This window comes from Sciurus vulgaris, assembly GCF_902686455.1.
Source record: "Sciurus vulgaris genome assembly, chromosome: 3".
NCBI lineage: Eukaryota > Metazoa > Chordata > Mammalia > Rodentia > Sciuridae > Sciurus > Sciurus vulgaris.
Window position 1 is genome coordinate 31,575,156 of NC_136463.1, and position 17,638 is coordinate 31,592,793.

At 36.8% G+C, this 17,638-nt stretch overlaps 1 protein-coding gene across 3 annotated transcripts in view; it reads left to right on the forward strand.

Moving 5' to 3' along the window:
- Window positions 1–17,638, forward strand: part of STXBP4 (syntaxin binding protein 4) — a 165,150-nt gene that overhangs the window by 136,077 nt on the left and 11,435 nt on the right. For all 3 annotated transcript variants that reach the window (XM_079131411.1, XM_079131409.1, XM_079131410.1), the window contains one exon: window positions 4,934–4,991. In XM_079131411.1, coding sequence (XP_078987537.1) covers window positions 4,934–4,991 — 58 coding nt within the window. The remainder of the gene's footprint in view (window positions 1–4,933; window positions 4,992–17,638) is intronic.

Sequence of the window (17,638 nt, forward strand, 5' to 3'; positions counted from 1 at the left end):
AAGAGAAAAGGCAATAAATACTTAAAAAATTGCTACTTCCTGATTCTTTTCCTACATTTTACTATTATTTTTGTTCTTGAGGTTATTTGCAACTACTGTGTGTGGGATTTGTCTCATGGTTATTACTATGCTTTCTTTCCAACTCTGTCTTCAGTGATATTCCATGAACAGCTTAATTAGTCGTGGTTCTAGTTTTCATACTCCAGAAATTAGCAAACGATACTGGGGATCGAAGAGCCTCACACAGGCTAGGCAAGTGCTCTACCACTGGCTACATCCCCAGCCCTCCTTACACTTATTTTTAATGATGTCTTTATGATTATTTTGAAAGCTCTGTAAGATCAAGGGCTGTGTCTATTTGTTCATCATTGTATATCAAGTACCAAGGCAAAATGTTTAACACAAGATAAATAATCAGTAAATATTTAATGAATGAATATATGGGCCAAATATAACACAGAGAATCTTTGGTACATAAATAGACTGGGAAATTGGAAAAGAAATCACTTTGTATGGAAACATGATGAGTTTGACTTTGGACAGGTTGAGCTTTAGGTGACAGCCAGTGTGCTAAGTTCAGTATGTTCAAGACTTTTACTCTGGCAAAATATTCATGTAGATTTTGGAGTCATCACCATGAAGTTTTTTACTGGAAACAGATGATATCTGATGGAAAGAATGCTATGTGAGGGTTCACAAACAAGCATTTCTAATCAGAAAAAAATTTCAGGTGGTTTTAGTTGTCATGACAGTTTTAAAGTAATCATGAAAAGGGAAAAATAGAAGCATTCTATATTTGCAAGTATATAAAGATTGAGTATAGAAATAGTTCCATATTTGGGACAATAATGATTAATGAATATAAAGCATTTATATAGTGTTATAATCGCATCCAAATCACTTATTGTGAAGAAATGAAAACCTCTTAATGGAAAACTGAGTTCATCATAATCATATAAGCTTGTGAAAATCAGAAGTGCTCTTTTTGCATAAAGCAGGCTGTTTGTATTTTCCAGTTTATAATTGGACAGTGGATTTTTCACTTAAAATCACTGAGAGATTAAGTTCTATCATTTTAATCTCCAAGTCAGTCTGTTTTTTACCAATTATGTTAACTATATGAAAAAACCAATCATTTTACAGGAAACACTGTGTTTCCTCAGAGCAAAGAAAATAAGCTCTACGTAGTGATTAACACTTTGCTTTATGGTAGCAATCATTGAATAAATATTTTGACTTAAATACTTGTGAATTAGTACCTTTATAAGTCTGTTCTGAAATTAGAATTCTTATTTAGTAATAGGAAGGAAATGATCAAGGCAGGAACTCTATTCGCTGGCACAGGAAATGTGGTATTCCACTATCAATCTCAATTTTCATATGATCCTATGAATTAAAACATACTATCTTAAAGTGCATATTTTTCTTTCCTTTTCATTAAAAAAAAAAAATCTGTGACTAGCCAGGAGCAGTGGCACAGGCCTATAATACCAGTGGCTTGGGAGGCTGAGGCAGAAGGATCACAAGTTCAAAGCTAGCTTCACCAAGCTAGGTGCTAAGCAATTCAGTGAGACCCTGACTCTAAGTAAAATACAAAATAGGGCTGGAGATGTGACTCAGTGGTCAAGTGCCCCTGAATTCAATCCCCAGTACCACCCCCAAAATGTGACTTAAGAAATCAGAACAGATATAACTGTGCTGATCAAAAAAGTCATTTACCAGACAAAAACCTTAGTCATGTTAGAACAACTTCCCTGTTAACCTTTATAATCAGAAATCCTGTATTTCTTTTTTTTTTATTGTAAACAAATGGGATACATGTTGTTTCTCTGTTTGTACATGGCGTAAAGGCATACCATTTGTGTAATCATAAATCTACATAGAGTAATGTTGTTTGATTCATTCTGTTATTTTTTTCCCTTCCCCCATCCCTCCCACCCCTCTTTTCCCTCTATACAGTGCTTCCTTCCTCCATACTTGCCCCCCTCCCTAACCCTAACACTAACCCTTCCCTCCCCCCATTATGTGTCATCATCCACTTATTAGCGATATCATTCGTCCTTTGGCTTTTTGAGATTGGCTTATCTCACTTAGCATGATATTCTCCAATTTCATCCATTTGCCCGCAAATGCCATAATTTTATCATTCTTTATGGCTGAGTAATATTCCATTGTGTATATATACCACAGTTTCTTTATCCACTCAATAATTGAAGGGCATCTAGGTTGGTTCCACATTCTGGCTGTTGTGAATTGAGCAGCTATGAACATTGATGTGGCTGTATCTCTGTAGTATGCTGATTTTAAGACCTTTGGGTATGGGCCAAGGAGTGGGATAGCTGGGTCAAATGGTGGGTCCATTCCAAGTTTTCTAAGGAATCTCCACACTGCTTTCCAGAGTGGCTGCACTAATTTGCAGCCCCACCAGCAATGTATGAGTGTACGTTTCTCCCCACATCCTCGCCAACACCTGTTGTTGCTCGTATTCTTGATAATCGCCATTCTAATTGGGGTGAGATGGAATCTTAGGGTGGTTTTGATTTGCATTTCTCTTATTACTAGAGATGTTGAACATTTTTCCATGTGTTTGTTGATTGCTTGTAGATCTTCTTCTGTGAAGTGTCTATTCATTTCCTTAGCCCATTTGTCGACTGGATTATTTGAATTCTTGGAGTAGAGTTTTTTGAGTTCTTTATAGATTCTGGAGATTAGTGCTCTATCTGAAGTGTGATTGGCAAAGATATTCTCCCAATGTGTAGGCTCTTTCTTCACATTGCTGATAGTTTCCTTTGCTGAGAGAAAGCTATTTAGTTTGAATCTATCCCTGTTATTGATTCTTGCTTTTATTTCTTGTGCTATGGGAGTCCTGTTGAGGAAGTCTGGTCCTAAGCCGACATGTTGAAGATCTGGACCTACTTTTTCTTCTATAATCTGCAGGGTCTCTGGTCTGATTCCGAGGTCCTTAATCCATTTTGAGTTGAGTTTCGTGCATGGTGAGAGATATGGGTTTAGTTTCATTCTGTTGCATATGGATTTCCAATTCTCCCAGGACCATTTGTTGAAGAGGCTATCTTTTCTCCATTGCATATTTTTGGCCCCTTTGTCTAGTATGAGAAAATTGTATTTATTTGGGTTTGTGTCCGTGTCCTCTATTCTGTACCATTGATCTACCTTTCTATTTTGGTACCAATACCATGCCGTTTTTGTTACTATTGCTTTGTAGTATAGATGAAGTTCTGGTATTGCAATACCCCCTGTTTCACTCTTCCTGCTAAGGATTGCTTTAGCTATTCTGGGTTTCTTATTCTTCCAGATGAAAGAAATCCTGTATTTCTGAGCATTTGCTGTCATGAAAGGAAGATTCTATGTACTGTCATCAGATTCTTCCCTGCAGGCAAGGAGTTTGTCCATGATGAATGATCTATTTCAAAAAAAAAAAAAAAAAAAAAAAAAAAAAAAAGATGCAGAAAGTGTTACGACAGAAAATAAATCTGCTTGAAACCAGTACAGAAGTAGCAGTCTGTCCTGCCTGAGCACATGCTGGCTGTAGACACTAGAGGACATGTAAATAAAGGATCACCTCAGGGACCTCAGCCAGTCATTTCCTAATGCTAAGTTCTCAGAAGTGCTTGTCTCCTACTTAGAATAGGAATAAGTGTTCATTAAGAGGGAATGGAAACTCCAAGATGGCCTGTGTTAATACTTGAAGGAAGTAGTTATGGAATTTTTGCCCATGGTCTTATTTTATGTAACTTGTGTTAAAAGACTGGAAATAAACATAAAGTAAGGCATTTTTGTTTGTTTTTCTTACTTACAAATACAATATTCTTAGTGCTCTTCTCAAAGAGTATTTTCGAAGAATTGAATGGTGATGGGGTAAAGTTTTATTTCATTCAGATAGATAAACTGCTCCTACACTTTTACTCTGCCTCTTACCAATACTTGGAGAAACAGAAGTCAAGAATTTGTTGTTCAAACTCAATTACTTTCCAAAATCAGGCTACCTGAGCAATGGAGCATTTTCTTTAGTGTGTTAATGTATCTTATACTCATCAAAGGACCAGTGGTAAGCCAGTGCCAAAGTGCTGATCCAGTAGATCAGTTAAAATCCTTAGCAGGACTCAGGGATGGAGTGAAGGGTGGCAGCCATTGTATTCAGAAGGGTACCACCCCAAACTGAAACAAGAGAATAAGGCTGCCTCAACCTGTGACTGTCCTCTTGGTATGATGAGGGCAAAAATACACTCACTTTCAGAATATGGCCACATATTGCTTGCTTAGTTCATTCTACATCTCATTTTAGCTAATTATTCTCGATCCCATTACAGAAATAGAAGCTAAGTTTAGCAAATTGTTTGGCCATTTATGTTTAGTGCACAAAATTTTTAATTAACGAAGTAAAATGCCACAACTCATTGTAAATCACTTCACTAAACTTCCAGTCTTAATATAGAATTTTGTCTTGCCCAAAAGCTACTTTCAAACCCCTGCTGATCTGGCTGGCATTCATGTATGATTCCCTGTGGAGCTGAGTGAAAGAATATAAAGAGAGCCAATTAAAGAAACTTTGAGCCAGAGTAGAGAAGCAGTGGCCATCTTGTCCATCTTCCTGCCCCCAGGCACAAACCATCACTGCAACACAAATTTTTGCTTGAATCTTGCTGACAAAAATGCTCACCACATGTAAATGACAAGTCATAATCCAGTTATTGCAACTAAAGCAGATTGTTAACTGTTCAAGACTTATTTATTGTGTACTAAAGATGCTGAGTATAAAATCTGATCTGAATTGTCTTAATTCCCCCTTTTTAGGAAATTATTTTGTACAAGAAATGTACTCAAATAATTGTCAAGATGGGGGAGGTTTGTGTCCAGGAAATAAAGTTATCTTCATCATCTTATTAAATGTATTTTTGGTTTCCTTTCACTCTAGCCTTACCTTATGGGTGGGAGGAAGCTTACACAGCAGATGGAATCAAGTACTTCATCAAGTAAGTACAAGCATCTCAACCAAGTAAGCAATTTTCCTCACATCTGGAGAGAACCTGGAAGTTGCAGAATAATCAGCAAAACCAAGAAACCCTCTTGGAGGTTACAAAAATTAGAAACAAGAAATGAAGTCTCACCATTTTCACTTCATGTGATTTAAATGCTAATATCAGATGTCACTTGGGGGGAAAATCCCTAGTAATAATTTCAAGGGAGACATCAAAACGGTGGCTACCTGAATTCACTTGCTGGGTAATAGTGTTAATATTTATGAAAAGTTAATATCTAATGAAAAAAATCCATTTTGTATGTCTTAAAACTTCTTCACAACAATACCCATAATAATCAACATTTTTCAGCACTTTACAATGCGCCCAGACCATTCATTCTGCAAATATTTTTTGAACATTTGCTGTTTGCCAGACTGTTTCATGCCCTGGAGACACATAGGTGAAATGTACAGACTGGTTTCCCGATGCCATGGAATTTACATAATAGTGAGAAAAGGCAGATGATATGTAACTTAAGAGATAAAGAGAACAGTATATGAGCAAACCCAATCCCAGTAGATTCAGAACAATTCTCTGAGGTGTGTGTACCTGATCATTTTCCTTAGTTTAAAGATGAATTGCTGCTCCAAATTCCATAGCTATGACATTACCAAGCCAGAACTAGAATCAAAGTCTTCTGATCCAAGATCTTTTGTCCTATACTAGACTCTCTGATAGAGACCTTAAAAACCTGGACAAAGTTACATTCTCTAGCTGCTGAACTGGTTAGTTTTACCCTGGACAGAGCAGTCTGGCGTATTTCCCCTGTGTTCTGAGTAACACTTCTCATGTCTGAATTGGTGTTCTGAGAACACAGAAGGGAATCCCAGCAGCCTCCTGAGAGCCCAAGAAACTCCTTTGTTCATTCTTTTAGCAAATTACACTTGGTGTACATTTTGAAGGGAAAGGGAGACACGTCCTTGCTATCCCTTCCAATGTGCAAATACTTTCAAGCCCTATGACTTCATATCTCTCTTAGCCTCAGATTTCCAATCATAAAGTAAAGGGAATATTACCAACTTCATAGAGTTGGTGAAGCACCTAGCATACAACTGTGAGCCTGTAGATGCACAATAAGTAGTCTTCATCATTTTGCTTTATGGAGAAAACATGGTAGAAAAAAAACTGAGAAATCAGATCACCATTACAAAGACTGAGAATTCAAAACCTTCATATTTGAAAAAATTTGAGGAACAACCAGGGATAAATCTGGAAAAGTGTTTTTGTGGTGTTTTCTTTGTAGTCTCTAGTGATTAATAAAGCAAAGATATAAAGGAAATGGAGTTTTTGGAACAGAGGATCCAGGAATTCCATGTGCAGATTGCATTTAGTACCACCGTGTTCACTTCCAGATCAGACCTCTTCTGGAAAGAAACTTGGCCTCTGATGTGCTGGGTTAACCATGTTTAGTATCATTAGGGATAGCAGGAAAATAAAACAACACAGTCAAATTTGTATGGAGCACTAGCTTATGTTCAATTGCCAAGCATAGGTGTTGGTTTTTATGTGTTGTATCATCTAATCCTTTTAACAATATGGAAAGCAGATGTCACTTGGCTTACTGAAGGTGTAATGAGGGTGGTGAACTACATCTTGCCATGCTGTGTTCTAGAAGATCCCCAAAAGAATGCATAATCAAAGGAAGGAAAGCAAGCATTCATTATTAATGGGGGTTCTACTTTCATAGTCTCTTGAAAAGTGTCAATAAATGAATCCAGACCCTGTAGGGAACTCCTTTGCCTAAGCTTAGCTGCCTGTCAGTACATCCTAACCCAAAACCAAATGTGAGAGCCTAACTAGTGCTGTATGAGAGGCGGATACCAACAGCACAATTGCCCATAACAAAGAAAAAGGGGAACAAAAGACGGATAGCCAGAGAGTCAGTTTGACTCACTGCCTGGCACCCAGTTGGCATAGGCCACTGGCCCTTACAAATGGGAACAACAGCCTTGGGCTGAACTACTAATACCAGAGAGAGACTAACACCCAAGGAGAGAGACAAAAGAGAAGGGTCAGCAAGCTCTTCAGCAGCCTGAGATCTAACTCAATTCTTGTGGAAGAAATAGAAAAGGAAGCCACGTTTACTCAGTCCCCTTTGCTCCACTCAGAAAACATACCCCAAAGGGTGTGTTTTGGAAGCCCATCAGTTCTCTTCCTTAACCTTAATCTTAATCTTGATGCATGAGGAAAGCATAAAAGACGTAAGATAAATTCGTTTTCCAAAGGGCAATGGTGGGTATCACTGTCTCACCATTACAGTTGAAGAAATTGTTAGCGGCTAAACTTGTCGAGGTCACCCACAGTAAAATTTCAGAGCCAAGGTACAGATCCAGGGTTGTGTGGGTCCAAAGCCACCCCCTACATACATACTCAGACTGCACCACCTCTCCTTACTTATTTTAAGGTTGTCTGTTGACATGTGACAAAAAAGAAGTTTTAAACAGATCTCAATTTATGTACAGCTCTATATCCATTTTAAAATAGCAGAATAGAATCTTGATTATAAGAATAAGTAATGATCTTCTGGAGATTAGAAAGGTCAAAGACCAAAAATAAGAAAATCTAATATCCCAGTGCTTCTTTCCCTAACACTTGGAGGAGTGGGGTGCTTATTGTGAGTTGTTGAGTTTTTTTTTGTTTTGTTTTGTTTTGTTTTGTTTTTTGTCATTAGAAATTAACCTCATTCAAGCACCAAGACTTATCTAAACTGTTCTTGACCAAAGTCTTCCTTTGATATGTGCTACATACTTCCCTGCCTTCTTGTACAGAGCCCACTGAACACAATTATTATGAACATGCATCATTATATAGACAGTGAATTCTGCAGGAGGTATTGAGCTGCATGTGCTAGAGTAGAGACATATCTGTCTTCTCTCACTGTTCTCTATGTGCCTGTCACTTCTTCACCCCCATATTTTTTCCCTCTACACAAGTCACCCTCTTCCCCAGGAATTTCTTATTTGGAAAGGACAGTAGGCCAGATAATACAGTCTAATTTGAATTGCTTATAAATAATCCTGGACCACGGTTCTACAGGAATTGTTAGTGAGTCAAGTACACAAGTTCAAGTGGGGGTGGATTTGATTACTGGGCAGCCATTAGTCTAAGAAAATAAGGAGCATGGGCCTTGGACTTGGAGATCTTGGATGCAAATGCTGGTGTTTCCACAGAGTAGCTGAATGACCTTGGGCATGTTTACTTAACATCTCTGGGCTTTAATTTTCACATTTATAAAATATAAAGTGTATTAGCACTTCCTAGGGTTCCTGTCCAGAATGAATGAGCTGATGTATATAAAGAGCCTGACATTTTGGTGACAGTTTCTTCATGGCTCCGAGCCATTTTCAGTTAGGTGATGTTGCCAGGTAAGTTAAAGTCTACACAAGCAAACATCTACTGAGGTCTTTCTTAGATCTATTTAGTTTTAGTTTTGTTTTAATCTTTATCATTCCACTACCCCCCAACCAAAATTTTGAGCCTACACAGCCGGTGTTAGCTGTGGAGAGGGTAGGGGTTTATTTGTAGGTGGATGATAGTCTGGAGGCAAAAAAAAAAAAAATAATTAGCTCAAATCATTGCCTCACTCACCTCTGCTTAAAAAAAAAATAATGATTGAAATCATCCTCTCAGAACACCAGAAGAGATGATGGTTTGCATACATATGATCCCTTCCCAGAAATTGGCATCCCGTCACTGTCTTCCCAGAGATTGAATCATTACATGAAAAATAAGCCTCTGGCAAGGGAATAACTGTCAGTGCTGTCTCTAGTATGTCCAGGCACATATGAGTCTCATGGAATATTCCTGTCTATTCACCATTCACGTGTCCATCCACACAGCTATTAATACTTTGTCATCTATGTGAGTTCTGGTGCTGGAGAAGAGAGCATTTTGCCTGGTTTGAACAAACTTAGGCAGCGTTGGCATTGACAGAACCAATGTTTCATAGATCTAACAAATGTATGCACCTGTGTGTGAGAGTGTGTGTGTGTGTGTGTGTGTGTGTGTGTGTGCATGCCTGCATGCATGAATACTGGCATACTCACTTGCCATAAATATATATGTAAATCTATAGATATATATTTGTATAAAATATGTCAGTATATTCTAGGAACATTTTTATTTTCTCCTTAGAAATTGCAGCATTCTTAATGACAAAGTATCCATTATCTTGAGGGTGCTGTAATAAAATTATCTGATTACTTGACCATTTTCCCCCTCAACTTCTTATCTTCCCCTTGAAGTTGTATACTTTTACAAATTTATAATAATCTTTTGGCAGGATTCCATTTTAAAAGTTCATATACTTTGCAAGTATGTTATGTGATATAACATTATTATGGGAGTTACTATGTTTATTGGTAAAACTGAATTTATAACTGCAAATTAGACATAGCTGCTACTTGCTTCTATTGTACTCTTTCAGTTTTCCATTGAAAGATTAGATTTACTATAATCAGTGATCATACTTATGTTAATTCCCTATTTCTACATAATAAATTTTCTTCACACAGTTTCAGAGAATCAACAATTCAGAACTGACTTCCCTGCATTATTTTGATGCTTTTGCATTCTGTCTTCCTGGGTCTTTCATGAAGTTGTCAAGCTGTTTGTTAACTGGTCCTGGGAATTGAAGAGTGGCTTCTAGGTTGGCTAGAATACTTGTTCCCTCACTCATAAGACTGTTGGCAAAGTCCTTAGATTCTCACATAAGTGTATGAGGTCCCACCCAACATGGCAGCTGACCTCCCTCAGAGCAAGGAATGAAAGACATGTGGACAAAAGCTCCAGTGTCTTTTACAATCAATCTCAGAAATGAGTGATATACCTTCTTTCTGCTGTTGGTCACACAGACCAACCCTGATACAGTGTAGGAGGCAACTACATAAGAGTGTGGATTCCAGAAGGTGTGGTTCACTGGAAACCATGTTACAGGATGCCTACTACTTACCAACATTATGTCAATTAAATTATATGTATGTACAATATTTGTACATGAATAGTACAAGCTTCTCAATATCGGTTATTTGCTAATGAATATTAAATTATACTGTTGGTGATTTTTCAAATTGATGTAATCATTTGTTTTTAAAAATTACTTTTAAAACTTAAGTTATTGTAATTATTAATAACTTAAGTTATTGTAATTCTTGTAATTCTCCATGTATTCCTTTGGGTTGATATGCCTTTATATCAAATCTAAAATCTGAGATACTGAGCTATTGTTCCTCCTGTTATAAATTCTGTTCTCCATTACATATCGGTAGAACCTAGGGAATCTGTGAGGTTTTTTTCATAAAATAAAAGTTTTGCGTAGAGCTGGGAAGGAAAGTAGACAACACCTCACACCAACTCTCAGTTGATGATGACTGTCTCAAGTGTCGTTTTAGAATTCCAAGGCCATATTTAACTTCACTAATATAGGCCTCATCAATTAGAGATGCCTGCCTTGGGTGTGGGGAAGTAAAATCATGTAAGACACACTGTCACATCTTTGCAGTTCTTGTCTTCTACAGCATGTTGCTAACTTAGAAATTCTGCTTGGATGAACAGGAATAATGCAATTATTAGGTTGGAATAATGAAATAAATTATGATAATCACCCCCAATATCTTATGAGATGTTCGATATTTGAAGCTTTACTTTTATCACTGTAAAATATAACTAATTTTCAATAGGCATGATTTTTCTCATTTCTTTCCAGAGTTCATTAACAACCAAAAATACTTACCTGAACTTTGGGTAGGATAAAACTGTTTCATTGTTCCCAGGTAGGAAAGAATGTGAATCATAGCCTATATGTGGATAAGATTGATCATTGTCAGCCTACTGTGTTAATTAAAAACTTTTATACCACATCATCTCACTTATAAAATAAAAAATTGAAAACACACAAAAGAAGAATTTGAGCTTAAAATTTCTTAAGGCCTAACTTTATTTTGCAAGTAGATCCTATCTCTAGTCATTCTAAAGCAATTAGAAATTTAGGGGATTGGAGAGGAAATTTGGAAGATCAGAAATAAAAAGTCATTCCTTTCAGCTTTCCCTGAATCCTGAGCAGATTGTTTTAGCTTCACTTTTTGGACATTGTCAAGAGTCCTCCCTCTGAAGACCTCATTAATTTGCCAGCTTTGATTCATTTTCGATGAGTTAGGAAATGTCCACTGACAGACTAATAAGATCTAAGGCTCATTTAATGAGGTGTCAAGACAAATTTCTATGCAACTGACTTCAAGCTAGATGGGGGAGTGCATGTAGGCTCCTCACACGAATACTCCGCATGGGTAAGAATCCAAGCACGCCATTCTCCCCCCCCCCCCCCTTTTAATAGTTTTAGTTGTAGATGGGTTTGTTTATTTATTTATTTATTTATTTATTTATTTATTTATTTATTTATTTATATGTGCTGCTGAGGATTGACCCCAGTACCTCACACATGCTACCACTGAGCTACAAACCCAGCTCTCTAAGCATGCCATTCTTAATGAGACAATAATGAAGAAACCAACACAGCACTTAAAAGGAGGCGACATAGACCTGCTTAATGTTTTGCCCCCAAACACTATTTCTCTATGAATAAGTTATAATGTAGTGAAATCATCACTAGTTTGCATTTCAAAGCTGTAAGCACCTATGCGATAACTGTGTAGGACGTCCATCACCCAGTACACTGCATGGTATGTGTCGGAACTGAATATTTATCCAGTGAATAAATATTGTTGGCAGTTTGGAGAAGCAACTGATAGGAGAGAGAAAGGAGGCTTCAGTACCTGATAGACCTGGGTTCTAATGTTTTGTTACCACTTTCAAGTATGAACTTAGTATTGGTTATCTCAATCTCTATATCCTCCTAAAAGCAATGACAATAATTTCTGTCTCCTCAGATGGTTTTGAGAATTGAATGAAATTAGGGGTGCAAAGACCCTGGTAAAATACCTGGCTCAGGGTGAGCACTTAACAGATGTGAGTTTCCCCTTTCTTCCCTCACTTCATTGCTATTTGCCAATGAAGGAGTTTTAAATGACAACATTTGCACAGCTGCAAATAGAAACCAGTAGCCAAAACCTACATTTCTGCTACTCTATGGACAGTCAAAAGCCCAGTGACAGGAGCAGAAAGGTTGCATTGATCATGAGCCTGGAACAGCTTGCCCAGGATTTTCTATAAATACCTACAAAGAGGTGTAGGAATATGAAACTCTGTAGGAGAAATTGTCATTTAAACGAAAGGCCAGCCAGCTGGCTCCAGCTATTCAGAATGGCAAAGCCACTAAAATGAATAAAACATCCAGATCTAGATATCCAACATCAAGCTCTTTTCCCTCCCATTTAAATAGTGACAGGTATAACTTAGGCATGAACATGTTTTCCAGCATTTCATTGGGATATTATAAGCAAATTCCCCAGGATTGCATAGAGTTCTTTGGAAACTTATCACTTTTTGGATTTATACTTGTTTCAGTCAGACATAGAGTTCTCTCTGCCTCTACGACCCTTTATTTAGATTTATTAACATATACTTTTTTTTTTGTCAAACACTTTTCCTTCCAAGTTTAGTTGCTGTGTTAGCTTTCTAGTGCTGCCATAACAAAACATCACAGATTAGATAGCTTGAACAGCAAAAATGTATTTTCTCACAGCTCTAGAGCCCTAAAGTCCAAATTCACGATGTCAGCGGAGTTGGTTTCTGTTGAGACCTCTCTTCCTGGACACAATTCTGTCCATAACAATTGCTTTTCCTTTAACTTGCTTTCTGTAAGATCTCCAGCACCTTGTTCTTCATTCATTGAATTACCTTTATTATAATGTCATATAATCTTTCCTGTAAGAAATTTACCAAGTTTTAGGCAAATTACAAGAATTGATTTGAACCAGTGTCTTTTTCCTTCATGGAAGAGTCCCTAGGCATTATGAAGAAGCAACTGAGGAATAAAGAAGTGTGGCAGACAGAAAACAGTGATCCCAACAATGTCCAACCCTGGTCCCCAGAACTTGTGATAAAGGAGAATTAATGTTGATTGTCAGCTGACCTTGAAGTAGAGAGAGTGTCCTGGAGTATAGAGATTAGTTCAGTCTAACTACATGAGTCCTTGACAGTGGAAGAGGGAAGTGGAAGAGAATCAGAGAAAGACACGTGATGGTAGATGCAGGATTCAAGAATCTATGTTGCTGACTTTGAAAGTAGGGACCATGAGCCAGTGCAGGTGGCTTTTAGAAGCTGGAAAAGAAGAGAATGATTTTCCCTAGCGTCCCCAGAAAGGAATGTAGCCATCCCAATACCTTGATTGTAGCCCAGTAAGATTCATGTCAGACTTCTGAACTACCTACCTTTAAGCTGTACATCAGAATAATTTTAAGCCACTAAATTTGTGGAATTAGTTACTACAGTAGAAAACTAATACAGGGAGCTAGAGGTAGAGGGGAGCAGGTAACGTTTATGGGGTAGGTAGAATGCATCCAGGCAGTATTAAATGTTTTATAGATTAGGAAACTCAGAGTTTAAATAACTTTCCCAGAGACACACAGGTAGCCCAGTTAGTAGATAGGCAATGGAATTTCAAACCAAGTCTGCATAGTCCACATGAAAGAATAGTGACCCTGGTCTGCATCTTGGCCCTAGCTCTGCTACAGTATGACCTTGGACAGGGCACTTAAACTCACTGAGCTTCAGTTTCTTCAGATTGTAAAAGTTGTAGAGAAAAACAATGTTCGTGAGATTTTTCTGGAAAGAAAATTAGAAAATCAATGTCAAAGAACACTGCAAGATACAAATGTTTACCTGATGTAAAGTCTTATCCAGCTGCCACATACATGAACATCTGTATCTAATGAATGATCTCAACAGTAAGGGGCTATATCATTTTCATGCATCATAGTGGTACTTTACTCAGTAGCAGTATTAACCAGGTGTCTCTGTGAAAATCTCCTTCCTTCTTTTGGGCATAAAGTGCCCAGAAACATGGATCTGACTGCATGCTGACCATTTTAGAGGCTGAAAATTGCAGTGTGTTAAAACCACCTTGGCAAGGGGTAGAGAATGAGGGATAGGTGAGCTCTTAGGAAGACCACTACCACCATATTTGTGTTTTTATGTTGTTGTTGTTGTTGTTGTTGTTGTTGTTGTTATTTGGAGGGTAACCAGGGATTGAACTCAGGGGCACTCAACAACCAAGCCACACCCCCAGCCCTATTTTATATTTTAATTTAGAGACTGGAGTCTTCGCCATTTGCGACTGGCTTTGAACTCTCCATCCTCCTGCCTCAGAGATTACAGGCTACTGGGATTATAGGCATGTGCCATCATGCCCAACCATATTTGTGTTTTTTAACATTTTATATTCTAATAGTTAAAACTAGATACAAGAGTATCTAGATACAAGAGTATTTATTTGCAATAAGTAATTATAACTTAAATTCTAGGATTCAAGTACATTTACATATAATGCCAGAAACTCTAGTTAAAATTGAATTATCACACTGCTTCAATCATTACTTACCACCAAATGTATGAATAGACCTTAGCAAGTTGCTTGAATGAGAGAATATTGGTGAGGTGGGCTAGTGGTTCTGATAATTTGGTGACTTTTGAGCTAATTAAATCTCTCTCTTTCTTTTTTTTTCTTCCCCCAGATAATGTTCAATTTCTGTAAACATATTCTAAACTATGTAGGACAAATCCACCGCATTATCACATCTGAGGATTGTTTTATCTGAACCTCAACTATAAATAAGTTAGTTACTTTTCAATGGATTTACTCAGTGCTATAACTACAGTAATATCAGTGGGATATATAATGAATGTATCCAGGCATCAAACATTTATTGATTCTACTTTTTGTGAGCCAGACACGAGCTATAAAGACAAGAAAAACACATCCCTGCCTTGCAGAAGCTATGAGCCTAGTGGACAAAAATAAGCATATTTAGAATTTATTGTCAAATGACACAAAATATATGACTACTGGGGAAGCACAAAGCCTCTGATTTAGGCTTCATACAGTACTTTTTATTCACAGTTGCTCAGATAACGCAGTTGCTAAGATAACACAGTTTTTATGAATTTCATGACAAGTACTATTAAAAAGATATAGTAGCTTTGGACAGATAATCTGCGATCATTGAGTTAATCATTCAATTAATTTCACCTTGCTGAGCTGAAGGGCCCCATTCAGATGGTATCACCTAATCCACCTCAGAGCCTATTCATGTGTTGTCATGGAAACCAACCCAGATAAGAGAGGAGTCTAACATAATGGTTAAATTCTCAGAAGTCAGATTTGGATGTGAATCCTGGCTCTAAAACATACTAGCATTGTGACCTGGACTATTATATTACTTCACTTTTCTCAGTATCTCTTTCCTCATAATGGATAGTTAGATCCTTGTAGTCACAAATCCACAAGTGGCAGTCAGCATTAAAAGTTCATGAGAGAACTGTAGAGGATGATGGCATGCTTTTTTATTTTTTTTTTATTTTATTTATTTATTTACTTATTATTTATTTATTTATTTTTTGCGGTACTGGGGATCGAACTCAGGGCCTTGTGCTTGCAAGGTAAGCACTCTACCAACTGAGCTATCTCCCCAGCCCTGGCATGCTTTTTTAAATCCCGTAATTTTTCACTGCAATTAGAGGGTTCAAGCACTCACTCTTAAGTGGCTTTAGCACTATATACGATGGCATCGGTAATACTGACAAAATACCTCAGGACTTTAGAGATGGTCTCGTAAGGAACCTCTCAAACTCACTTCCAGTTTTGTGATTTTTACAAATTCTTCTTTAACACTTTATACACACACACACACACACACACCACACACGCACACACACACACATATGTATATAGTTTTGCTTTGGTATAAAAATATTAGAATCAATATAAAATAATGTTGAAATTGTATGTTTTACATTTCAGTTTTTAAAGTTTCAAATTTGGTAATGAAGAAAAATATGTTTAGTCAGATGTTTAGTAAACTTATTGGATAAATTAAGTGAGAGCTGCATTACTTATAATACTATCTTAAAAGAACATTAAAAATCATTTTCTATATTTTATGTACTTCTGCACACAAGTGGAAATTTAATCTGAAAATAATGTGGTCTTGCAAACTAGTTTCTAATTAAATTTAATGTGTATAAATCTATATCCTGACAGTCTTCTGATTATTGACATAAAGTAGCATGAAAACTATTTATTGCCTGTTTTCTGTATTTTAAAAATATAAAAGTTGTATGTGTATTCCCTGGCAAAGTTGTAGTCATGGCTTCCTCTTGAAATACTCCCTTGGGCTTGGCAGTGATTCACAGCAACACTAACTATACTAGCCCATCTCCTTTCAGTAGCTTAATGCCCACAAATCAGTGCAGCATTCCTGGTTGATGGGTGTGGCTTTTCTTCTGGGTGGTGAATTTGAGGTCCAGACTTCTTCTGTTTCTCTTAGTTCTGCCCATCCTCTAGGGCCTCAGAGTCCTCTCATTGCAGTTAGTGAATCAGGAAGGAAGAGTGGAGAAGGCACTCCAGCTTCTTACAGACCTCAGACTCATAAAGAGAACCGGTTCTGTCCCTAATGTTTCAGAGTTACCCAGGGCCATAATCTGTGATTATTCAGTTGTTTCTTTCTTTAAAAAATTAATTATGTCACTTTTAGAGCTGGGATGTTTTAGCTCTGTATAATGATTGACAGGAATCCAAGTCATATATAGTATCTGAAAAAAATATAATTTATAATCTCTTTATTTTTATCAGGAATTTTTATCTTTTGCAAGTCTAGTAAGAGGAAATATTCCAATATTATGTTTAAGTTATATATTACTATAGCTTTAGATTCTTAAAATTTAATATCTGAGACCTAAATTTTTTTAATTAATTGGAATTTCAAGATTTCCGAAGGTATCTGTTTTATTTTTATAGAAAGGACCATAAATATATAATAAAAATAAAATTTGTCCTATAGACTGTAAAGGTTTGGATGAGAGCCTGCAAACATTTGATCAGAACCTTACTGGATTTCCAAATTTCTCATTACGAAGTGCTCAAAGTGTTCTGTGATATTTACAAAGTTCATTAATAAAAAATACTCATTTTAGAGGTGTATTTCTAAAATTATATGAGGAAATTCTTACATTAGTGAGAACAAAATGCCTATAGTTTTCTCTTACATAATTTGGAATGGATTCCTCATACTGCTGATCTATGGTTATTCTCTAAGTATAGATCTTTTAATATGATCACTACTTGGATCCTGTGGCCAGGTATAAATTTTTCTAGTGATTCAAGGTGACTGCTGCCTGAAATGAATCATATGAATGTGTATTACTTTGTTTTCTGGTTCATGTGAATATTATACACACAAAGTTTCCCCACACACACACAAAATGACACTGGAAGTTAATTACTTTTGGCTCATGATCCTGCAGCTTCATCTTAGGCATGATAAAATAATATTGGCAAGTCTTATTAAACTCAATGATTTATAAATAGGCCCATCTACATTGGGAAATTAACAGAAGAACCCCTTCTTTCATCATGACAGAGAGTTATAAGAATGAATTTCTACAAAACTAGTACACTTTTTGTCTTTAAGTCACTTTTTGCTTAG